We start from the raw sequence: 26470 nt of genomic DNA on the forward strand, positions 1-26470 counted from the left end.
AACAGAAAGCAGTAAACATCCATCCTGAGTGTCTTCATTTGTAGTAGGTTCTTGTCAGTGATCAGTACCTGATATCTTAACATATAGAGTCGAGAATTTCTTTTAAATAAGGATATTCCATGTTCCCAAGCCCAAACCAAGAGTCTGAATTTATATAACAACAGAAGCAACAAATGCCTGCATTTCTCACTCTGGAAGGAACCGAATACCTGAATTTATCACTGCAGAATCTAACAGTCGGCCATGATAAAGCTTTGGAACAGGATTTGTGATCTGATGATTCTTTCTTCTGATAATGATCTAGTCAGGCTGATGACTTATGTCGATGCTCTTATAATCATAAAGTTATTTGCAGTGTTTGCAGATCTGAAAGCTTCTATAGAAGCAGGTTTATAAGTTAGAGCATATGACTATCAAATTATTCATCAGCCAACTTCTTGAGATGTTGGAATTTTTTTCTACTATTTGGTGGAATAGTGAAAGGTCCTCTTCCTTTATTCTCATTCCTCGAAAGGAAAGTATGCATTAGTTTCCAAGTTTCATAACGAGTAAAATGAAGTGGACATAAACCAAACCTACAAAGAACATGAGCTGCTTTGCTTCTGTTTAACATATATCAGAAAATCAAAGCGTTATATGGACAGCAGCCTGGGTTCCTGACATGAAGAACTTTTTCCTTTACCATGAGTTTAGTTTGAAGGTGGGAGCCAACACTAATCCATTTCCCACTAAGCTTCATTTACAGATTATAGTGACAGAATGTTGAGAGGAAATTTTACCTGTCATAGAATTAAAAAAACAGTATCAACATTTACACTTGAAAAAACAAATTTTAACAGCAAAATAATTTCTTAAAGATTAAAGACAGCACAACCCTTTAGATCCAATCTACTATTTACCCTACAAAGGCAAGCCTCAACTACACCAAAATTATGGTAGTGGACACAATATATTATTTTTCAATGCTAACCAACTTTCTGTGTTGTTATGATGGGTCCGATACTCTCATATAATCCACAGAAACAATTTTAAGTTTTTTAACAAAAAAGGAACATACAACATTGGCATTAAAGACATGGATTCCTCCATTGGTGCAAATTAATAACTTATTAAGAGAACCAATATATATTCTTTGGACAGCCAATCTTCCAATGAAATCAAATAAAGGATTTTGGTACAATAATTGTAGAGGTCCTATACGAATAACTACTGAGAATAGAGCTCCTTATACTATCATGTCACCTGAAAATTTATAATGGCAGTTGAGTCAAACATACAGCAAGATCACTTCAACATACTGATCTAACTTGTCCTTCCATCTCCAAGAGGAGCGAGACAGTCTCTTTATCCAACTTCAGTCCTGCCATCTCTACTTCTCTGCACACCTGCCTGCACTTGGCCAACCTCCCTGAAGCCGCATAAGCCTTGATCATATCACGATATATTTCATATGTGGGGGCAAACCCGGCCTCCTTTAATCTCGAAAAGTATCGTACAGCCCTTGCAAGATCATTTAAAGCAACACATAGCCTAATCACAACCCGGTAAGCTGGAAGATCCAAAAGGCAGTCCAATTCCTCCACTTCCCAAACCAAAGCCAATGCTTCCCTGTACTTCTTACTGCAATACCGGCTATAGATCACCGTCGTGTACATTACCACAGTGGGACTCCTTCCAGATTGCTTAAACCAGTCGAAGAGACTCTCCACTGCTTCAAATTTTCCGAGCCTAATGCAGACCTTCATTACAGCTGTACAGTCCTGCGGTTTTAGATCAAAATCCTCTCTTTCTCCAAGTTCATCAAGCAATGCTGAGGCAAGCATGTAACCATCCGGGGTCTTTCCTGCCTCCAGTATCAGCTTCGCATGAATGCTTGCATCCAAGGTCCTCCTACCATCCTTGGCAAGTAATAGAATTTTCTGGGCTCCGTTCAAATTTCCCGCCCTTATGAAGCCCCTCACCGTAGCTTCAATGACGACCCGGTTGGCGGAGTTCAGATACTTCTCCATTTCGGCTTCAATTTTGAGTTGGCCGAACCGTGCCAGGACCTCGACGGTCGAAGCAAGGATCCGATCATCGGGGAACAACCCCGAACCCTGCTGCTTCTGAGCCCAGCACAAGGTCTGGAGTGCCCTATCCGGCAGACCCATGTGACCCAATTCTCGAATTGTAATCGACAAAGACCCCTTCCTGAGGAATCTACACCACCTATCAAGAACCTCAGATACATCGGCATCCGGAGGAAGAGCTCCAATCTCTCTAGCTATGCCGACAAGTGCTTCCGGGTTCTTGCGCACCTGATCGCTGAACGATGACCGCGACGAAATCGCCAAACGAGCATGGCGTTTCGGGGTTGGAATTTCCAAAGGACGGACTTTGTAAGGCAATGGGAGAGGGAGCGGTCGGTCCTTCGCCGGCTTCACGGGCTTCTGAGGCATTCGCCTTTCGAAGAGTGATGAGATAGCTTCCAGCTCGTCTTTGCTCCAAACAGAATCATCATTATCAGCTACATGATCCAGGTTCTTGGATAATTCTGCTCTGTCCTTCTTCCCCTCCTCTTCTTCTTCTTTCGGAATATCATCGAACAGTTGAGCGATACCTTCTTCGTTCTTCACCGGCACTCGGTAGATTCCGGGGTCGGGTGGCAATTTGGCACGGCGCGGGTTGCGGAGGTTCTTCGGTAGCTTTGGGCGGGAGGGGGATTTGTTCGAACGAGACCGAGCGGTGATTCCCGATGGGGCGCGCATCCTGTTCGAGCTGAATCTAATTCCTGGAGTCAGTCTTATGTGCCGAGTTTGGTTCTTGAGCAATACAGGGCGAATGCCGGAGGAAGTGGCGAGGAAACGTTCCATCATGGAGATGTCACTGAGGCACTTCGCCGAGCAGATGATGCACACGATTTGGTTGAAGTAAATTACCGACCCAGCGACGCGCCCATAGTCGAGAGGAGAAACCACGCGGGGTCGTTTCCGGCTTTTAGCGCGGGTCTTCTCCGTGGCTTCGTTCCAACAAAAGCGGGAGTCGATTAAGAAATCTCTCTCTCACACACGCTCCGTGGGTGGATAGCATATTTGTACGGGGTCAATGTTAGTGTTTTCTACGTGGCTAAGGCACAACCGCACAAGCGTGCAAAATGATTTGATTGGATTAAATCCTGATGGCTAAATTATCCACGGGTGAGGAAACTGAAGACAATTATTCTCTAGTAGGATAGTTAAATGTCCAACGATAAAAATCAAAATAACGTCACAATTGGCCAAATTTCAGTTACCGTAATCTCTTATGAGCTCCGTTGATAAAAATTAACGAGTGTCATTTACCTATTTTCTCAACGTAACGGCTCTCGCATGAATTAAATGATGGCCATTACTTTTCTCTCTATATTAAATTAAAAATAATGGAGACCAGGCAAAAGGGAAAGTTTAAATCTTTTTGTCATTTTAAAGACACGGTAAGTCTCGTGGTAATAAAGGTTTTGAGGGACCCATGGCAAAGTAAGTAGCGCGCGTCCTGATGGATACTGCTAAATAGATCACGGAGGTTGTTTAAAGAAATCAATAATTAAATAAGTATTATCTAAATGAAAAAGAAAAGAAAAAAACAAAAGACGTTATGTTACAAAAGCAGCTCTTTTGCAGCTGGCAGAGTTGATTCTGGCTTTACTGGTTCCTTTTCGGGAGTCAGATAGGCTAGTATGGAGGCCGTCGGGACGGACGCGGGTACGAGCTAGGGATCTTCTTCCCCTGTTCAAGAGGGAGTCCAGACGGCAGATAGAGGAAGGATGGATTTGGAGGATGCGGATTCACCCGCGTGTGGCACTGTTCATCTGAAAGGTGGCATGGGGATGCCTACCTACCAGAAGTGTACTAGTTCGGCGAGGAGTACGGGTCACACAGTGCTGCATGGTGTGTACGGAGATAGAGGAGACTATTGATCATATTCTTGTGCAGTGCCCGAGGGTGAGAGAGATTTGGAGTAGATCGCCGGTCCCCTTGTCCCAGTCGGTGGAGTCGGCTCAGGCCCTGATTATTTTATTGAGAGCATCCATGCGAAGCTCCAGATTTTGGGAGGAGGGTATTTTTAGAGCATATCTGGCTTACCATATCTGGTTGGACAGGAATGCTGGCATTTTTGAGGGTAGGAGGATGTCACCGAGGATGGTGGTTGACAGAGCTATATCACAGTATGGGGAGATTATTGCAGCCTCTGCGTTATTCACTAGTGAGATGGCTAGGGACATCTGGGGCGCTTTACCCGCTTTTACAGCGCCCAGGTTCGCCCTCGTTTCTTGGGTGCCCCCACCCCTTGGTCATCTCAAAGTGAATTTCAACGGGAGCATGTTGGTGGATGGTGGATTTGGAGGGGTTGGATTTGTGATCAGAGATTCCTGGGGCAGGATGGTGGCAGTAGGGGGTTAGCGCACGATGGGACTTACAGTTGTTGGGGCAGAGCTTCGAGCTGCATGGAAGTGATTGTCTTTTGTGAAGAGTGTCCTCGGTGCCGAGTGGGTGCTTCTTGAGGGGGATTCCTCTGTGGTGGTTGATTGGATCCGAGGTGTGGATAGATATGGGGATGGTCATCCCCTCATTAGAGAGATTCGGAGACTGGCTCAAGAGTTCGGTGGCTTCCAGGTAGCCCACGTATTTCGGGAGGCGAATAGGGCAGCAGACTGGGTCGCCTCCTTCGTCGCACGGCACTCCGGAGAGTTCCTTTGGACATCTATAGGAGATATTTCTTCAGATCTGTACTCTTTACTTTATCGTAATCTGGCAGAATGTACTCACTTTAGAGCTATATAATTTGCCATTTTGACAAAAAAAAAAGCAGCACTCTTTTCCTTATGTGCACGTGTTTCGTGGGGCGAACAGAGTTAGTGATTGGGTCACCTCTTTTGCTGCCCATGATTCTAGAGAGATCTTTTGCACTCTATATGCTTCTACTCCTCCACCCCTCCACCACTGTGTAGTCTTATTTCTAATGATTTAGCTGGCTGTGCTCATACAAAATTAGTACGAGCAGCCGATGTTTCAAAAAATATATATATATATATATAGAGAGAGAGAGAGAGAGAGAGGATGCTTCTGGTCACTTGCTTTATCAATCCACTGATTCTTATGATTCCACGTTTTGAAGGCGGGAGAGTCCTTGGTAAGCCGGTGATATCGGCCCACCAAACTGCGGCTTGTTTTTGCATGCCGATTGTTTGAGGCGAACTCACATTCATGTGTAGTGAGGCGCCGGTTTACCAAAAAAAGAAAAAGGTGGGCCGTGACACAACTCTAGACCACATAGTGTGAGGCCTGGATGGGGGTCCGGTTGGCCTGCATGAACTCGTCGCCGGCCGAGTACATGGCCTTGGAGAGCTGTCGCTCATGGACATCGAGCAGCTTGTCAAGCTTCTCCACGGCGGCCTGGGCCTCAAGGTCTCACCACATCCACCCGGGCCTTCTCCTCCAGCGTCCCGCCCAGAAGGTTTGGCCCCCGGCCGCATACTTGGCCGCGTGGTACCTCACGATGGGACGTGATTCTGAGAACAGAATAGGTGAACACAATTCCATTCATAATAAAATTTTTTGATGCACAAGCTTCATAGCATCAGTCGTTATGCAAATGTAATAAGTGAACGTAGATTAATTGCCACACCTTCTTTTTCTTCTAATGTTATAAAGCCCTCTAAATAGTAGCACTCTTGAAATCTTTTTTTTTTAAAAAAATTATCTTGGCCCCATAAGATTCCTTTTATGCCGCACACTCCATGAGTGATTATTTTTTGTAAGGTAGGATTAGGGCTGTCAACGGGCCGAGCTGCTCGGGCTCGGCTCGGGCCGAGCTCGGTAAAAGCCCGGCTCGAGCTCGGCTCGTTAGTCAAACGAGCCCGAGCCTGAGCCCAAAATGAGGCTCGTTTAAATCTGAGCCCGAGCCCGAGCTCGAGCCCGAGCAGCTCGCGAGCCCAAAAGAGGGCTCCAAAATTGAATTGGATTGGTTTGGGTTCGGACTTAGCCCGTTAACCCAAACCCAATCCGTTAATCACTTAATCCTTCCCTCCCACAGTCCCACGGTCCCACCTCCTCTTTCTTTCTTTTTTTTTTTCTCTTCTCCTTTCGGACCTTTCTTCTGGGTTTCTCCAGAAGCGTCCGGGTGTCCGGTGTCCCTCCCCTCTCCTCTTCCGGATGTCCCTCCCCTCCTCCCCTCCGGGTGTCCCTCCCCTCCCCTCTCGCCTTCCTCCTCCGCCGCCGATGCCTCGCTGCCTCCCTCCGCCGCCGATGCCGAGCTCGGTTCCGGAGGTTTCGATCGGAGACTGGATAGGGTTGTCCCTCCCCCTCTTTCTTCTCCGTTTCTCACTCTCTCTTTTCCCCTCTTTGCCGACTCCTCCACCGGCGACGGCGGCGAGACTGCGACAGAGGAGGGAAGTCCCTCGCACGGGATGGTCGGGCCACGGCCGGCGACGCCCGCGGCCGAGCCCGCGGCGCCCGTGGCGTCCTCGGCCGTGCCTGCGGCAGAAGCCAGTGCCGGCGGTGCTCGCGGCAGAAGCCGGCGGCTGCCGCACGCGACGAGGTGAGTCATTCTTCTCTTTTTTTTTATTATTTCTTTCTTTCTATCCTTCTTTCTTCTCTTCTTCTTCTTTTCTTTCTTTCCTTCCTTCATTCTTCTCCGACGAACCGTCGGAACCGAGCTCGGCTGGCGGCTGCTCGTTCTTTTCTCCGACGGTCGACGGAGACAGGAACGAGGATGAGGATGGGGCGGGCTCGGGCTCGGGCTCGGGCTCGCCGCTCGGGCTCGGGCTCGGGCAAACGAGCTTCACGAGCCCAAGCCCGAGCCTGAGCTGTGCCGCCCGAGCCCAATACTGGGCTCAGTACCGAGCCCGAGCCGGGGAGTTGGTGAAACGAGCCGAGCCGAGCCTGCGGAGGCTCGGGCTCGGCTCGGCTCGTTAACAGCCCTAGGTAGGATATGGTTGAAATGTTTTTCATGTGCATGGTACATATAATATACAAGTCCATGTAAGTGGAAAAAAGGAAAAAGAATGGCCAACACTCTTTTTCTTTTTTTTTTTGGTAAATAATAGGAGGGGGGAAGGGACCAGCCCACTCACGTAGCAGCCCCCCACTGGGCCTTCCTTCTACCAGGGAACGTTCGATACAGGTTGCAGGTTTTGCATGCCTTCCTCAATCCATGGGCTCATCCCACTAGGCTCATCGCCTTCACGTATGGGTACATCACCCACAGTGCCACCTTGGTACAAGTGGAAGAAAAACATAACCGCCAACCGGGCATGGGGTATCCGGTCCCCTAATTTAATCGACGCATGCGCGTTTCGAACCCGGGCTACTCGGGCAGAATTATTGCCCCCTTACCACCAGGCTACTACCTTGATGGCATGGCCACGACTCTTCGGGATAGGTGAGGAGAAATACATGGTCGATTGGGAGCCAAGCGATAAAGCTCCAAGCCCATGGCCTCTGTTTAACACATTGCACTCTGAGTTCCTGACGTAATGTCGTGACTGTTGGACCCGTCTACCGGATCTGATTCATGCAATAATTTCTCCAATTTTGTAATCAAAATGAGATGTTGGAAGGGCAAAAAAGACTCTAAAAACTCGTTTGGTTCGTTGAAAATTTTTTTCTTTATCGGAATATTTTTTTTTGAAAGCTGATTCATAAGAACATAATTCTTGAGAAAATAGTTTTGGTATGTTCGGTTGACCATGAAAAAGTGGTACATTACATAGTGGCTTATATTTGATTGAAGTCTATTTTTTTAGAAAAGTTATGTTATCTATTATATCCTTGGAGAAAATCTTATTCATGAATTTTGACGGCTTAAGGGCAGTTTTGGAAAAAAAAAACCAATTTCCAACCGGTAGAAAACTAGCTTTTCATGCCTTTCATGATTTTTTTTTCATAAAACATGAAAATCTTAATAACATAAGAGTGTTCCTTTTTATCTTTCTCCATTAAAAACTGCAACCAAATTTTATATATATATATATATATATATATATATATATATATATATATATATATATATATATATATATATTGACCACATTGTCTCTCCTTTCTCCGCGAACCAAACAGAGCCCATGATACTGGAGTGTTATGGTTCATTTGTTTTGTCAGTGTTCAAGTGCTAAATATCTTATTCAGTTTCCGTGCTTTTTATACTCCTCTCCTTTGTCTTTCCACACGCTTTTCTTGCTGTTGCTTTGTATCTTTTTCTGATTTTAATAAATTTTCTGTGCATACCACTTTTACTCAACTGCAAATCTTTCGATTTTCATGAATCAATATCTCATGATAGATAAAAATATGTTTGGAGAGCCCCCTCCTTCAATCGCAAAACAATCAGAAGCTAAGCTGTTTCTGCTGGAATACTCGTATCAAAATTCAGGAATTCAAGTTGGCCTCCAAGATTAAGGAGAAACAAACATCAGAGATAGAAAGGGTGAGACTTGAGAGGAATGATGATTTATTTCATATAAATTCTAAAAGTTACACTCCAGCAAATGATCATGTCATTAAAACAAGAGGAAACAGAAATTACAAAAACACCATGAAACGGAAATTACAGAAGGCAAATAAAACCCAACAAAAAGGTTTAAATCAAATGACAAAACCAAAAAACGAGGGGGGACGGAAACATGAAGCGAAGGATAGGGAAAATGCAGAGCACCAGTGATCCGCTGCCCTCGATCCAGAAGGAAGCACGAGCAGTGGTATCTGGGGAAGCATAAGATTATCATAAGATTAGCGACACAACAGCCAACTAGTTTAAAGGTGCAGAGTCAATAAAAATAGAAACAAGCCAAAAACAAAAGTAATGGAAGGAGAAATCACCTCGATGAAGACACTTGCTTTATCTTTTTTTTGGAAGACACTTGCTTTATCAATCCACTGATTCTTCTGATTCCACCAGGTTGGTTTTGAAGGCGGGAGGGTCCTTGCCATACTCAAAATATGATTGAAAGTGGCCACATATATCAACCTTGCCGTTGTAGATCTTGACTTGGGGGATCCGCTGAATGAAGGGCCAATTGGGGCCGTCCTTGAGGAAGGTCTTAAGGAGTGGTAAGCTTCAGATCAGATCAAAAATTTTTAAATTTTGTAGAGCAGCTGATGCATTTTTAGTAGCTCCAGTAACCACTGTGGGAGTTGCTCAGTCTCTCCATCAGAATCGGTGGCGGATGTCTCTGTGGAAGGATATAAGCGAACGCGTAGGTATTGCAACTTATCAAGATTCTCCGCATGCTCCAACCTCGGGCAACATACGATCTCCAGATTTTTCAATGAGGGAAGGTTGGATACCCTTTCTAACCTCTCGCTTCCCCAAATTGAAAGTTTATTAGTTAAGGAGAGGTTGTCGATTTCTATTAGGCTGTCAGCACCCCTAGTAAGCAATTCCTATAAACCGGTGGCATACCGCAGTCCTTCTGGAAGAGATTTCAGCTTGGGACACAAATCAAGTTGCAGCTTCTTGAGACGAGGTAGCAACTTGGGGGCTCCTCTTCTTTCTTCACCAACCCTCTCCAGCATACCAAACAACCATTCTTCCCAGTTGTCCATCGAGATAAATGTCAGGACATGCAGTCCCTGCTGCTGCTGATGTACGGGAGCCAAAAAATTCAGGTCCGTTGGTTTTGATTGCATATGCTCCATCAATGTGAAAGTATTTCAGTTGGGGCAGGAGGCCCAATGGAGGAAGCTGCGAACATGATTTACAATAACGGAGTTTTATGGATGTCAGGTTAGGAAAAGAGACATCCAAGAAAAGTGACATCATCCAGCTGGGAAATCGACTATCCAAGAAGCAAAAGATATCAAGTATTTGTAGGTGGGTGGATTGAGAAGAGCTCATTGTAAATCTCGTCAATTCTCTGAGTTGCAATTGCTTCTTCCGCATCTTCATGAGGTGCGCAGGAAGTCAAAATCGGTGTCGTTATTTTTTCTTGATAATAATGCAAAATCAGTGTCCTCTGAGAGTGGGTGTTTGCGAGTACCGGAGCTCCCACTGGTTGTGCCCTCTCTAAGTACTTTATCGACAGGAATCTCAGCTGGGACAGAGATTGTAGCTCCTCCAAACCGCACCCCTCTGTATCTTGCCAGCCGACAACAAATCCTTCAAGATGGTTAAGATGTTTTAATTTGCCTATTCCCTTTGGTACATAACTCACTGGAGTTCCTCCGAGACGAAGACATCTTAGATTGCACAATTTTGTGATGGCCTTGGGGAGAGAATGCAAACGAAGACAACTCGAGAGGTTCAATATTTGCAAGTTTACGAGGCATCCGATGGACTCTGGCAAATTACTGATGCTCGTTCCATCAAGATCTAAATATCTCAGGTGCAAACGATCTCCTATAGAGTCTGGAAGCCTCTCAATTCTCGTAACGTTTATCATTATGATTTGTAGAAACTGCAGTCTCTGAAGAAGTTCATTCTCTATCATCTTTGTCTCCCAACTCTTTCCGAGCATTAGAGTCCTCAAGCACTTTTGTTGTTTTATTGCATGGGGGGACTTGTACTCTCTCTCCCATTGACAAGCGACGAATTTTAGTCAAGGGGTTTATATTTGGTGATTGCTCGCCGCCAAGAAAAATGCTCTCATCACGTATCAAAAAGAGAGCAAGGGAACATAGCAGATCATGCATCTTGCACCGATTCCTAGGTAGTTCACCCCAGGCATCATCATTATATAGCTGTAAAAGGTTCCTCCCAATTAACTCTCTATAATAGTCCTCAACTAGATCTTCCATAAGTGTATCCTCTTGTGCTGGTTGTATAAAACCTTCGGCCACCCAGTAACGAATGAGATCCTCGCGATGCATTCGAGAGTCCTCAGGAAACAACGAGCAATAAAGAAAACACTGTTTAAGATCAGATGGTAAATTTTCATAACTCAAAAATAAAGCTCCTGGGAGGTGTTCATGAAGTTGGCTCATAGACCAGGCATCACTTTTGAGAACCTTATTCCATTCTATAGAGCTTCTATCCTTCGACCTTAAAACCCCTCCAATGACCTTGATTGCAAGAGGAAGACCGTCACATTTTTCAACAATTTGAACCCCGATTTGTTTTAATCTAGAGATCTCCTCCTCCCCCTCCTCCTCATCATCTTCAAAAACTTTATTGCGGGGCAATTTCCAGCCACTGTCTTTGTCCATTTTATCAACTGGGTGGATCTTTGCTCTCATATTTCTAGCCACACTTGTATCTCGAGTGGTGATCACTATCCTACCACTAGCTCTTGCACTTTTAAGGGGTGATCTAAGCAAATCCTCCCATACATTTGTCTTCCATACATCATCTAATACAATAAAAAATCTTTTTAAAAGTATAGAGGAAAGATAGGGTACGAGCTCCGCCTTGATTTTAGCCTCACCACAATTTCCATCTGCACCCCTAATTATCTCTTTCAGCAATTCTATCTCCGAAAATTCCTGAGAAACACATGCCCATACTCGTATAGGAAAGTTATCTGCTATCCTTTTGTCATTGTATATGTGAGAAGCAAGAGTGGTCTTGCCTATTCCACCCATCCCAACAATCCCCAAAATTCGGTATTTTTTATTTATCTTCTTTAATTAACGACTCCACAAGACTCTCGGTAGCCTCTTCAATTTGTCTCCCTACAATATCAGACTTCACCTCAATAGGAGAAGTCTGGCGATGATTTACTCCTCTCACTTGAACATCTTTCTCAGTGTGATCAAGTTTAGACAATATTGATCTATCCTCATTCATGTCTTTTAGCCTGTCACTAAGTTCTTTAATTTTTGTACCAATTTCATACCGGAACGGGATAAAGCTCACCTCCTTTTTCAAGCAAGAAAATAAAGATAAGGGATCGCTTACCTCTGATTTCGATGTATGATCTTCCAACAATTTCCTGGCCTCGTTTTTACAGAGGTCGATGATATCATCCGCATCATACATGATATCTTTCAAGCACCTCACCCATATATCGATATTCGGATCTGCATGCCTCTTCCGATCTGCGGATTCCAGATAGGCTGTTATCATCTCCATCCTTCCCTGAAGCTTCTTGAGCTCATCGTTCACGCCTAGCATCATGGACATCTTATCCTCTACAAATTCTAAAAGCTGGTCGACGTATCTTCTCACAAAGGCATTTAGGATCATTGCCATTTTTTGAGACTATCAGAGGGGGGACGGAACTCTCGACACTCGAAAAGAACGGAAAGCTGTGAGGCACTACGGACCGTTCAAAGCCTATGTATAAAGATCCCAATGAACATGCCCTACTGTTGACATGAAGATGGCACGCGGAAATGCTACAGAAAAAAGTAAAAAAAGAGAGAGAAGGTGCCTGCAAGTTGCAGTGGTGGTGACAGCCTTTCCAGCTCGCTCATGTTAGAAATTAAGCTAGACTTTTTATTTTCCCAAGTCATTTATGATGTGTTGTTTCCCTATGTTTGTAATTCCTAAGCGTCAAATATCTTTTGGTTTCCCGAGTGGCATGGGGAGATGGTTTTTCTCTTTATTAGGTGGTTATTTGATGCTTAGGGAATGCTAACGAGATTAATACTCTTAATCTCGGATTAGCTTTGAAGGGCCAATATAAGGGTCATGTAACTTGTTGTTTTAAAGATATGAGAACCTGAGAAGAAAAGTTTATTTGTAGTACAACCCATTGGCTTGCTATTTTCACTATTCATCGAGAGAATAACTTTCTTCTCTCGTTTTCTTCCCACAAAATTTGTTTGATTCCAACAACTCAGCATTTTAAGCGGATCACTTTATTCGTTGTCTGACTGTATTCTTGGCGGATAGCAATAATTATGTTTGCATTATTGGATGCTTTGAACAAATGGTCCCTGCAAGTTTTATCCTGGAACTTGGCATGAAGATGGCTAGAAAATAATAAAAGACAACCCACTTCATTTGCCATTTTCTTCAGTTGCGTACTGGAGAAGCAACCTACGTTGAACACCTCACGCGGTTTCCAACCTGCCGGCTATTTTAGTTATTTTTTTTTTTTTATTTTACCAGCGCTGCCACCCTATTTCCTTTGTATCTTCCCTCAGATTCCTTTTCGTTGAACGAGCATTTAATCTAGAACAAGTGGAATCATGGCGTTTTGGCTTTCTAATCTCCCGGACGGTTTAACTAACAGATAGATATAATTTAAATAGTTATAAGTCGAGGTAAGTCAAGTTGGCACAATATTTTTTAGACTGGAATTAGCATATAGCTCGTGCGATATGCGAGGTATCATTGGATCAAGTATATCACAAAAGATAAAAATGCAGTCATCTCATGCGACCATACCATCCCAATTTTAATCTCTTATCCAGTCTAGACAAGGAATTAGCTAAGGCTTGCTAACCAATATTTTTTATATATTCTGAAAATTTGAGACCTCGGCCAGTGACCTAAACTCGATCTTTCAGCTAGCTTATTCATATCATGATAGAATTTTATTTGTTCAGCTTGGCTCTCCATTCTTAACATGATTTTACAGCCAGACTCTACCCAATCTTAGCAAGGGTCACATGATTACTTTGATTCTATCAAACTTAATCCACATGGCGCTTTCTTTTGACTCAAACTTTTGTACTTAAAATTTATTAAAATAATATTTTCAATCGATAATATAGCTAATCCATTTGATTTTTCTTGTAGCATAGTTGACCGCAAATAAGATTTTATCAACTTTAATTTTGAAAATTTCTTTCAGCAGAAGCAACTGTTACATGTATTATTAACAATATCTTGTAAGCAATGCATGCATTTGGAAAATAATCCATTTTTTTTATAAAACTTAAAGCATCAACAAGGGTACTAGTTTCTGTTTGTAAAACTTCTTTTAAAATTTTTAACTTTGAAAACAGATCAAGACTATCAATGTCAGAATATTCGTCATGCTTTAAAAAGTTTTCAAAATTAAGGCAACACTTTCAAATCCTCTTATTCAAAGATTTTAACTTTCCAAAATTAAACAAAAAAACCAAAAATATCTTCATATATGGTGAATTGTTCAAATTTATTTTGAATTGAAGAAATAGCTTGATTTACTATGTATAAAAAATAATCAATTCTAAAAGATTCTTCAACTAATCTTGCTCTCTCATCATCACTATTTTTATCAAATTATTTTTTTTTACGAACCACACGTTTTGTTGCCTCCCAAATCGCATTCTCGACCAATGGTGCTTAAAATTTGGGGTATGGGCCCGCAGGGGATAGAACGTGGCATTGCTGGAAGTGCGTCGCCGTCCTCGAAAATATTGATCAGGGCCGTAGGTGAGAACGGGGAGCACTTGTGGACGGTGATCAAGAAGGGCAGTTTGGTCATTATGAAGACATAGAGACCAAATGGGGGGAGTAGATGAGATCGAGGATGCATCCGTCATGACAAAGAAATGAGAGGCCCATTGTTATCCGCTCCAATTACAATTCCAAGTTTGTGGGCGATGAGACGGGTCCCCGGTCTTGTCTGGACAAAACCTCAGGTTCCCTGTGACCGCATACAAATTCTGTGGGAAAGCATAAAGTCTACCGTCTGTTTCCCCTGATGGGCATCGCATCCGTCCATGCATTAATGCCATAGACGAATGGGTAAGATGTTTTTATCAAGCGAAAGCCGACGGGAGATCGACGGTTTCGCGTATGAATTTATATGCGGAAATCGTGGGCCCTAATCTCAGTCGGTCTCTGTCTAGGAATTAACGGGCCATTGCCTTTAGGAAGGCCGAGTGCCTCGAAGCCGCTTTTACGCGACTCTCTCTCTCTCTCTCTCTCTCTCTCTCTCTCTCTCTCTCTCTCTCTCTCTCTGCAGTGGGCCTTTTTTTTTAGTTGGGTCTTAGGCGACCGCCTCAGTTCCTAAGAGTCGAGTCGGCCCTAGTATTATAGATAAATATAGGGCGACCGCCTCAGTTCCTAAGAGTCGAGTCGGCCCTAGTATTATAGATAAATATAGGGATAATTAATCACCGATACATTTATTGACCTGTCCCTAACATTTAATCCCTGTTGACAATCAGTCCAACCATATTTTAATACTTTATTATGAGACGAAAACGCCCCCTAAGAATATTTTAATTTCCATTGCTTTATCTCCCATCCCACCGGAGAAGAGAAAGAAAAAAAAAAGGAGGTCGGGCCCGCCATGGCCGGTGCCGGCCACAACCCGAGCCCTCCCGAGCCTCCTACCGCAGCCATGCCGCCGGAAATACCCCCGTCCCAGCCCCCTCCCGCAGCCGCGCCGCTGAAAATACCCCCACCCTACAGTTGGGAGGCGCCGAAGAAGAGGAAGAAGGGCGGCCGTGGCGTCCTGCGGCCGTCGCCGGCCACGACCTGCTCTCCTCCCGCGTCCGCCGCGGCCCGACCCCTTTCCGGTGCCGACAGCCTTGCGGCCTTGCGAGGGAGCGGAGGTGGAGGAGTGCGCGGAAGCCAGTGTCCATAGCGGCGAGGAGGCGCTGCTCGGGAGCGAGAGGGAGATCGACGGAGACAACGATGGCGGGGACGGCGCGGGCGAGGCGGGAGTAGAATTGGTGGTACATGAACCAAGAGAAGTGGGAGATGCAGAAGCCTCTGCCTTGGAATTGGAGGAGTATGGGCAGCGCCTTCCTCCGCCCGTCGCCACCGTGCTTCGGTGGCAGCTCGGGGAGGTAGAGGCGGAGGGAGGGGTCGCCAGGGAGGTCGAGGAGGGTGATGCCATCGCGGGGGGTGTCATGGGAGGGGACAGGTTCCATGAGGAAAAAAAAGAAAAGAAAAAAAAGGAGAAGAAAAAGGAAAGAAAAAAAGAGAAAAAAAAGAAAAAGGGAAAAAAAAAGAAAAAGGAAAAAAAGAAGAGAAGGAAAGAAAAAGAAGAAAGAAAAAGAAGACAAAGGGAAAAAAAAAAAGGAAGAAAAGGAAAGAAAAAGAAGGAAAAAAGGAGAAGAAAAAGGAAAGAAAAGAAAGAGAAGGAAAGAAAAAGAAGAAGAAAAAAAGGAAAAAGAAAAGAAAAGAAGAAAAAAAAGAAAATAATGAGTAAGTGGTAGTTAGGTTAGTAAGTTTGGTACATAGGTAATATAGCATGGCATACATTTAAGTAAGCTTGGCACACAATTAATCAATGTTTTAATACTTAATCTAGTCTGGCACAGTTTTCTGTTCTGTGCACACAGTTTACCGTTCCCTGCACATAGATATAGTTTCTATGCACACAGTTAAGTTAAGCTATCTGATTTTGGTAGAATGTTTCGAATTAATTACAATGGCGTGGTAGACACTTAATATAGTTTGTTCTTGTGAGCTAAGACTAACCCTAGCATGGCGCATAGTCGATTAAGCTTGAAACACACTTAATTAACCAATGCACACACTTAATTAACCCCGAAACACAGTTTTCTGTTCTGTGCACACAGTTTACCGTTTCCTGCACACAGGTATGGTTTCTCTGCATACAGTTAAGTTAAATAATCTGATTTTTGTAGAATGTTTTGAATCAATTACAACGACGTGGTAGACACTTAATATAGGTTGTTCTTGTGAGCCAAGTCTTACCTTAATATGGCATATAGTCGATTAAACTTGAAACACACTTAATTAACGATGGCACATACTTAATTAATCCTAAAATACAGTTTTCTGTTCTGTACATACAGTATATTGTTTCCTGCACATAGGTATGATTTTTCTGCACACAGGTATGTATATAATACCTAGACGTAAGCTCATAATCGCCATGGGTTTATATGAAGATGTTATGGATAACCATTATGAGCTTACGTCTAGGTATTATATACATAGTTACCATAAGCAACACATGAGTGTTATGAATTGCTAATCACGAGCCAAAGCTCGATCGTGATTAGTCCAATATCAAAAAATTAACTATTGTCAAAGCCAAATTGTGTTAATAAGATGAAAGATAAGCTACTTAAAACTAGTATTGGATAGAAAAATATTATTTGATAATATAGATATATCACTTTTGAATAGAACAGTTATTTGTGATATATATATAAATATGTTTGTGTATATATATATATATATATATATATATATATGTATATGTATGCACCGAGTTATTTAAGTAGTGCTAGATAGTTGGTATGTAATTTTAAAATATTTGTATTTACTCTGGTATTGATTATTTGTTGTTTTCAATCTTTTACGTTATTCTTGTTGTCTCACTGAGCTGTTAGCTCATTCCGCTTTGTTACTTTCTTTCCAAAGCTGTAGAATACTGGGTACTTTCTATAGGGCACCATAAGGATGGACAGATCACAGATGGCACCATACCTAGACTCAAGGAACCCAATGGCAGGTTAGGAACGGTCTGCATTATAGTAGTAGAGGTCAGAAGACACCCATTGAGCTCACTCATTTAAATAAGCGTTAATACTTGATTTATAAACAGTTCAACAAGACATGCCTCTCCAAAATGTCATCAAGTGGGAAGACGAGAAAGGATGACCTATCCCATTGCCCTCGTTCATAACAGTTTGCTTTATGAGGGTAAAGGACAGATCTTTTCTAATGCATCATTATAAAAATTGTTTAATTGTTTTGGATGGTGAAGATAGATAACCAACATGGTGGAGAAGGCATTAATCTTGATTAATATTCCTATGAAGAGTCGATACAGGCACTTAACCAATGCCACGGTCCAAGTCCAACACACGAAATATATTGCCTCGGTAGAACATGTGGAACCACAATGGGAGATGCCACATCATCGAGTCCTGTAACTTAAAAGTTCAACTAAAGTTGATCAAAGTGATCGCTGATAAAACCAAAATTTTCACGTATAATTTAGCGAAACTCGCACAAGTTCGGACAGCAATACCGACGACCAGCATTCTTCTGCACATATAACTTTGTTCATGGAATCAAACAAGAGCTCACAAAAATATTAGGATTAAAAACATTAGCAGGAAGACTGAATCAACAGCATTACTACTGAAAAAAAATCCATCATCCATGGATATGCCAACAGAAAAGAGGATTCCCCATGAAATTCATCATGGATTTTTTTTTTTTTTTGAATAAAACACCAGAAGTCCCCTAATGACTAATACAAAATCATAAGAACAAGGGAATCTTGCATAGTCGAAACTTTATAATCCCAAAGTTTGTCAAGTTTTTTGATGAGGTACAGGGTTCCATCCCCTGCATCTCCAATTTATTCAAAAAACAAAAGATGCATAATGAATATGTAGCAATGCTGCAATAATGAGCACCTAAAATATATCCTAACAGCTCATGAATCAAACTTTTACATTATAAATATATCATACACAGTGGCATCAGAGTTAAATTATATATCTACTGTAATTTAATTCCAAAGACTTCTAGTGCCCTAACAATGATTAAAACATCGATAATTGATTAAATGCACTAATCCAGCCAAACAAACACCGATAATTGATTAAATGCCCATCTGCTTAAGAAAAGGCTTTGCATTTAACTCACATCCTTCGCCACGTGTTAAACAGAGGTGGATTGAGCAACGGGCGGCATATCTTGTCTCTCTGTAGAACCTTAATTCAGATCAAATGATACAAGATTATTTCATAATTTAATTCGGATCAAACAATATTATATATCTATATTTATATTTATTTTGTCTAATAAATATAAATATGAATATAGATATTAGGTAGATATAAAAATTAATATCTATATTTATTCTAAATATATATAAATATAAATTAGATATTAAAAATATGAATATAAATACGGATGTAAATCACATAATTAAATTTTATAATTATAAAATCAAAAAATATTAAATAAAAAATAAATCAATTTAATAGCATATGTGCTCATTTATTTTTAAAAAAATAATAAATACTATATAAAATTAAATAAAACTACAAATATAACCGAATATTCTTTTTATTTTTGGTGACAGAATCACTAAGGCATTGGATTGACACAGGCCGTTTTGATGCGTTTTGGTACACATAGGTCTGTGGCATGTCTCATGCAGTCGAAGATATAGACAATTATGATCTCTTTTAATTGAATAAGTTTTAGATGCATCTAATATTGATTATTTCTTATATATTTCAAACTAGGGGAAGCCGGACAAGATCTAGGTGCAGAAGAGGCTTACAGCTAGCAGTCAGTCCTAAAAGAAAAATAGTGCCAACAGAAAATTCAGTGCGAACACCATACATTCGGAGCTCCAGCAACAAAACAACTGCTGCTGAATCAATTCCTGAATCTAGATTTAGCTCTCCTTGCCTCATCAGGTGTCGATGGAAACAGCTCCACATACCTCGACCCGATCGTCATCTTGTCCTTGCACATCGCCTTCTTTGCCGCTTCCGCCGATGGGAACTCGGCGTATGCCTCGCCGGTAGCCTTGCCATCCGGGCGGCATGCGATGTGCACCTTATCTTCAGTCAGCTCAAACTCCGCAAAGAAGTCTACAATGTCAGCCTGGGTTGCAGAATAGGGAAGCCCCCGAAGCTTAAGGACCTCCGTGTACTCCATCTGATCTTTCTCAAAGGAGCCCTTTGGACGGGCTGGAGGTGAGATCTGACGGTATTCGTTGTCGAAGGACCCCCCATAGTTCACCTCAGCAGCAATTGCATTGTAGTAGTCCTGTTTCTTGCACCGGAAGACCTCGACGTACCTGCGCCCCATGTTCTGCCTGTCCCTCTGGAGGGCAAACTCAGATTGCATTGGTGATGGAAAAACAACAAAGGCCTCACCTGAAAAGCGACCATTCTTGTTCACCAGCAGGCAGTCGACAATGTCGAGCCCAGCAAAGAACTTGTAGACATCAAGATCATCACAGTTGAAGGGCAGTCCTCGCAGACGAACCACGGGGAAGTTGTACATGCTGCTGCTTCCACCGCTGAAGCTGCTGCTGTAGGGCTGGTAGAAGCTGCTGGCACCAATTCCAGAAAAGTAGGGACTTGGCTCCATCATTCGTGGCCTCTTCGAACCGGCATCGTAGCCATCTGAAGCACCCACGCCGCTCACTGCGAAGTAGGGATTTGATTCGATCATTCGTGGCCTCTTTGTTCCCTCGTACCCGTCCGAAACCCCCCCGCTCCCCATCATTGCCCTTCACAGTATCCAACATCCCAAGAAAAGGAGATAGCACCCCCCAAGACTCAATCCCCAATCAATAAACAGACCCGACCAGCAAACAAACTTTTTCGCCTAATTATCTAATATTTTCTTAATCCGAAAAAAACCATAAAAAGCATAAATAATTTCAACTATCATATAGAGGCAGTAAACCACATAAAACATCATCAGACAAAAGAAAAGAAATGCAAGCAACAGACAACTGCAAGCATGAACATATTTGTTTATATTTATCAAAAAAAAGCACCTGTTATCAAAAGATGTTATAGAACCAACTTATTCGGCCATAACCCAATTAAACTCACATTATTAGACAAAATGAGATTACGCAAAATACCTAGCGACAGAGATTATGAAGTGACAGACAGAAGGTCACCAGAAAGCAAGTGGGATGCGTGCAGAACAGAAACAACAGAGGACCCAACAATTAAGAGCAAATCTTACATATAAAATGGAAAAACAAGAAATGATGACCTAGATCTAAAGAGCAAATCTTGATGACAAAAGTCGCACAACATATCACAGAACCCAAGATGACACCAACTAGTTAACAGTACTCCCCCCTCCCCCCACCCAAATTAACATATCACATAACCCAAGATGACACCAACTAGTAAATAGGCTGTTTCAACCCAAATATGCAGGGAAGAGAACAGAGTGCATGCCGCTACAAATCATTTCAAATTTCAGGTCAGTTTTATTCAGGTAGGAAGTACAGAAGTGCGCTGTAGATGATCTTCCAAATAAGTCACCAATGATTTCTTCATTTAAAGATTTTTCATTATCTAATGATTCAGAAAGCATGGATCCCAGAAATCTGAAGCCAAAAAATAAAGCTGAAATGGTCTGAATCCTTGACTTCAAATGACTCAAAATTTTCCACACTATCTTCCACACATCTCTGGTGAAGTCCCTCCAACCAGTAACTCCTCATTAACCCTCTGAAAAAAAAATCTCCCTGTCATCCTGCAGCTTTGTGTACAACTACCCAGCTTAATTATATTAATAAATCCAGATGGCTCAACAACATACAATCATTAAATTCCAAAATCTTGGCATAATTTATACGACTTGCTGTCTAGCATACCCTTGCATTTTTATTATTCTTGCCAAGAATGAATATGATCAACAAAGGCTGTTCTCAAACTTTAAAAAAAGAATTAGAAGAAAACCAGTTTATGCAGCATACATAAAGCAGACATGATTTCTTTTAAGATGGCTTCCATAAACTCACAGAGAAGCATATAGTATTTTACACCCCAACTTCACTTTCCAATTACCCGTTCATTTAATTTCTCCCACTCAAACACCAAACAAATACACTATGCTATGAGTAAGCGAGTGGGGAAAGGGGGAGAGAGGGATGATAGAGAAAACCAAACCGATGGCTTTTTATTATTTTATATCTATTGTTAGAAGAGTGGTAAAACTAACAAAGTCATTGGTCTTTGACAATACAATCAAGAATCATCAATTCAACCCAATGATCATTATGATAGGACTTACTGTACGGTTTATAAAATCAAGCTAGGGAGTAAGTCAATGTAAAATTTGGTATAGTAATGAATCACAATCCACATCGTGCACTTACAATATCTAAAACTTGGACAATAAATGTAGTATGTGAATCTGAACCTAATTCCCTTGACGTTTCTCATCTGCCAAACTTAAGATCCTGATTTATGTTGACACTTATCTGGGAAAGCTTTAATCTTGTTTAGATTCGGTTGCATAGCTTTGAAGTTGTATTGAGTAATATAGTTAGAGCGCCTTGGCACCATGGTAATATCGCTCCATTGAAACATGAGTGTCACTGATTCAAAGCACACGGATAAGGTTATATACATCTGACCCTCCCCAAACTCCGTAGTGGCGGGAGCCTCGTGCATTGAGCCACCCTTTTTAATCATTTTCCTTGAGTGACTACACCACTAAGATGATAGAAAAGAAGAAGAAACACAAACTACAAATCTCACAATGGCAGTTGAACAAGTGGTCCAACTACAGCAATGTTCAGAAAAAAAAAGACCCCGCCAGGTGCATATTTATTAAATATGCAGGAGAAACAAATATAGCTCTCCCAAGTGCATATTTATTGATCATGACTTTTCTGCAGGCAAATTCATGGAACCATGATCCTGAAGCCACGAAAATCCATAACTATTCCATTCAAATTCCATCAAGAAGTTGTTTGGTTATTGGTCTACATTCAAACTGGTGCTTCCATTATAATTGAATGCAGAAGATACAGTGATGAAACAATATATGACCAAATAAACAGATTTTTTTATAGCAGCCGCCTACTTTTCCTACAATCCCCTTTTTAATGTTAGCTAACAGAAAAATTGACAATCCTTTGCGATAGCTATAAATTTTTAAAAAAGGCCACCAGAACCACTCAAAGGAAGGTAGGCAATCTGGGCAACGATGATCTAAATGGATAGTTTTGTTATATGCGTGTGCGTGCATGCACAAACACGCATGAGGAAGTCTCTTCAATAGTTTTCTGGTCCGACTCAACCCCTTTATCATATATAGTCTTAAATATCCAGGATCAGTTCTAAACATATGATCCAAGTAAAGAAATGTATATTCGCTTCATTTAATTACTAAAGTCATATTCAGATTGTAAAACCATTTTCTAGGTGAAATAACATCAAAAAAGCAACAAAACAAAGAGTAAAAGATGCTGTTCAAGGCAATGGACGAGATAATGACTAAAACTCTATCATAGCGAGACATGATTAAGGAAGGTTAATCAGGAATGTCACGAATGTGATGTTTGAAGACATGCAAGACTAATAATGGCTATATACAAACCACATAGGCAGGTAACTTCTATATCTTTTTAGACCAAACATGGAACCCTATTCTCATGGACAATTATTACATCTGCAGGGAAAATTTGCCGGTTCTGTGGAATTAGGACCAAAACAAGGGATCAAATCAATTGGTTTTCTAGCTTGTCCAGTCCAGGCCGCTAATCAAAAGGCTGTTTTGGACAAGCTGCTAGATCCCATCAGAAATATAAAAACCTAGTTCATAGTCATGGCATGCAAAGATTATTACTCATTGGAAATCTGCTCTTAAATCTAATATATGTTAAAAGGTTTTTGACAAGTAATTCGATCCAGATGTTTTACATAAATCATCTTTATTTCCTTGGAATGTTATAAAAAAAAATAAAGAGCAACTAGGCTGCTCAAGACAATATAAGTATTCTTTTTTTTCTCCATCCTATTGGTTAATCCTTCTTAGTGCCCACATCTTATCCAGAACCAAAGATCCATGACTATAGACCAAACAAAGCTTGTCAATTGATAACATAAAATATGTCCAGCAGATCAAACCATAATGTTAAGTAATTTGATGGATATCTCAGTGTATCCCAATGGTAAAAGCACTACAAGGACCAGCTTATCCTTTCTAGTCTCCTCCACCTCAAGCTTCAGTCCCAAAATTTCATCTATTTCTACAGTTAGAATTGCACATAGTCACCATCACAACTGGAATCAAGTGCAATTACTTTCCACTTCCAACATGTTCTCAACAGGACCAACAAATAATCTCCAGGTAGTAACAAATCGATATAGAACTTAATTGATCTTCAGATATTCTCCACCTAATGAATGCTGAATTCAATGCATAGGATGCCATCATAAATCTACAAGCACTTCCAAAATTAGATATGAATTACAGTTATGATCTGCTAAAGTTGGATTCAAACTTGTGATATGCATAACCCCGCATTTGTCCATTGGAAAGAAATATTAGCTCTCGTCATGATGTCGTCGAGCTGATCACATACTAGAAAAGGATATCTACATCTTATCTACATACCAAATGAAAAGGAAAAGTTATTGCAAGTTGCAAGGGGCAAGCACAATTAGAATTGATAAAAATAACAAGTTGAAAATGAGCAACAAGAATAGGCATTTTAAAGTTTCAAAATAAAAAAAACCTTTTGGAGAGAGATTCTAATTATATCTCAAATTACTAGTTTTCTTTTTAAGGTCTTAAGGGCACAATAAGAAACTAAAAAAAGTTTAAGCACGGCTTGGGAGGAGGCATCCAATGTCTTCCGAATAGGCCACGCCCATAAGTTATAAGTGGCCAAGCTGGCATGAAATTGAATTTAAAGGGTATGAAGATATAAAGCATCTTACGATTGTAGAAGACGTCAATATCTCCAGCAAATCGTCCATTGACATTTCACACACTCACCTCTCCTTTGAGGCAATCTAGGACACAAATATGTCCCAAATGAAAACTCCCATCTAAATTCATTTTCCAACATAAAGAGAATCTGTTATTACTCCAACATAACTTGCTTTATGATAGGGATGAGTTACTTTCTGGGGTACAAAATCACATCACGGGCCTTAATGAGTCGGATTGGATTTTTTTTCCATTTTTGCCTTTTTCTTGGGCAGGTGTGCCGCAAGGTAAGCAGGGGTGGAGGGGGTGGGGGTAGGGTAAGTTTTGGTTAGATATTTTAGTTAGGACAAAGAGCTCTTGTCAGACCTTATATATTGAGTGAATGGCTCCAGGATTCAAATATCTTTATAATTTAGTAAAAATAGATACATACACATAAAAGCATGATGGTATGTCCATACACAGATACATGTCTAGATATATAGTTTGAACACAAAACTACCAAGCCAATCTAAAGGTCTTGAAGAACAAAGTACTTCTAAGTGTTTATCTGCTATCTTAAATTGTTTATTCCCCTTTTTTAATGTTTACAAAAATTTTGAATTTTACTTATCTTTGACCAAAACTGCCAAAAACGCCAAAGCATAACTCTTTTTACCTTGTCCAAAACTGAAACCATGTTTTAGAACGATTTTTTTTCATATAAGAGCTAAGTATAAAACCTAGAGGATCAGCATGAAGAAAACCTTCCTTGTTAGAAGCAAAACTATATCATTGACATATTCTTGTATCCAAAAAAAAAAAGCAATGGAACCCCACTATGTCGGTGATCCAAACAGATTGGTGAAATATAACTTAGAGTCTCGACCATCCTAAACAAGAAACCACATGCATCTAACAAGCAAAATGTGAGGATCTATGTCGGCATGTGTTTAGTCCCGCATCGATTATTTACCAGAGAGATCTTAGATACTTATAGAGGACCAAGGAACCCAAAAGAATATCTTCCGGCTAACCTTTTTTTAATAAGGTCTTAGGTTGCTATAAGTGGTATCGAAGTGGATCCAGTCCATGGCCTATGCGAATTAGAGAATATTGTATAGGCTGATTAAGGCTAATTATGGGCTGATCATTGTGCTTGTGATTATATTTAAATAGATTTGGATCTTTAGCCCAATGAGGATATCAAGGCTTAAATGAGGAGAGAATGTGAGGACTCACGCAGACGTGTGTTTAGTCCCACATCAGCTATTCGCTGGAAAAATAAGTATTTGGCACTAAGAAATCCAATAAAATACCTTCGGCCAGCCTTTTTGGGCGAGGTCCTGGGTTGTTACACAAAATCCCTGCCTAGATCTAGCAGAACGCACACATCAGGCGCCCATGGCCTATAACCCCAAAATCTGCAGTATCTCAAGCAACATCATACATCTGCCCACCAAATTTATATATCAAGCAGGACCACCCAATTTAAAACAACAAGAACCATCAGTCTATCTCCCAAGCCCTCCAACCCTTAACGCCTAAAAGATATCCATAAGAGATTCCCGCATCCCTTCGCTGTCCGCCCCATCCAAACTAAGAAACCAACATCACAAATTTACAAACCAATACAAGACAAAGAAAAGGAACTCAAACGCATCGGAGAAAGACAAAGATTAAACGAGAACCTCATGCAAACACGAATCAAAACCTCAAGAAATTTTCTCACGAAGACGAAGAACTAGGGTTAGGGTTTCCTCGACTTACCCCCTAGATCCGTACATGGTCGTCGCTCGATAAATCCCTTCCACCCCGGAACCAGCGTCCGCCGTCCTCGTCGTCACCGCCTTCTCCTCCTCCGCTTCTCCTCCTCCTCGAATCGAACTCCCAGAAGATTTACACCGAGACAGAAAACGAAGGACAACAGGAGCGATGGAAAACTAGGGCGCGCGCTCGAAGAGGGAAACCCTAATGTCGGTTTATAATTTTTTTTTTTTCTTGTTCGAAATTTATTTATAATCATTGGCGAATTACCGAAATAGCCTTCTTTAAATGGGTTTATAATTTTTGATGTTTGATGTTCCGAGGGCTTGTTGGAACGTATGTTTGGATAGGTTTGGATGAGAATGTATGGTTGATTTGAGTATTTTGGAATTGGATTCTAACATAATAGGGATTGTCGGATTCTGCGGTTCCGTGTTTCTAGTGGGCCGATTTTGTTTATAAAAGCGGGCCGATTGGTTTATAAAAGCGGCCCGATTCAGTGAACAAA

General features: G+C 41.5%; 2 protein-coding genes and 2 pseudogenes across 5 annotated transcripts; all 4 read right to left on the reverse strand.

Moving 5' to 3' along the window:
- Nucleotides 1-89: 89 nt before the first annotated feature.
- Nucleotides 90-3031, reverse strand: EMB975 (Tetratricopeptide repeat (TPR)-like superfamily protein). Its single transcript, XM_008783073.6, has 2 exons — nt 1243-3031; nt 90-779 (listed from the first exon to the last, which is right to left on the reverse strand). Exon 1 carries the CDS (start codon nt 2853-2855, stop codon nt 1290-1292), a length of 1566 nt encoding a protein of 521 aa, XP_008781295.4. The 5' UTR covers nt 2856-3031; the 3' UTR covers nt 90-779; nt 1243-1289.
- A 5917-nt stretch (nt 3032-8948) lies between these two features.
- Nucleotides 8949-9820, reverse strand: LOC148699782 (uncharacterized; annotated as a pseudogene).
- Nucleotides 9818-12281, reverse strand: LOC103701103 (putative disease resistance protein RGA1; annotated as a pseudogene).
- Nucleotides 12282-18969: 6688 nt separating this feature from the next.
- LOC103701104 (uncharacterized) lies at nt 18970-26186 on the reverse strand. Of its 4 annotated transcripts, none has more exons than XM_008783075.5 (2): nt 25966-26186; nt 18970-20032 (listed from the first exon to the last, which is right to left on the reverse strand). In XM_008783075.5, exons 1-2 carry the CDS (start codon nt 25980-25982, stop codon nt 19168-19170), a joined length of 882 nt encoding a protein of 293 aa, XP_008781297.4. In that variant the 5' UTR covers nt 25983-26186; the 3' UTR covers nt 18970-19167. The 4 variants fall into 4 exon arrangements, with proteins under 4 accessions (XP_008781297.4, XP_088568437.2, XP_008781299.4 ...); XM_088712311.2 differs by having other exon boundaries at nt 18970-23890; XM_008783077.6 differs by having other exon boundaries at nt 18970-19946; nt 25966-26181.
- Nucleotides 26187-26470: the final 284 nt, after the last annotated feature.

Source organism: Phoenix dactylifera, chromosome 16 (genome assembly GCF_051530095.1).
Source record: "Phoenix dactylifera cultivar Ajwa chromosome 16, Ajwa_hap1_PhDact_Kaust_v1.1, whole genome shotgun sequence".
Classification (NCBI taxonomy): Eukaryota; Viridiplantae; Streptophyta; class Magnoliopsida; order Arecales; family Arecaceae; genus Phoenix; species Phoenix dactylifera.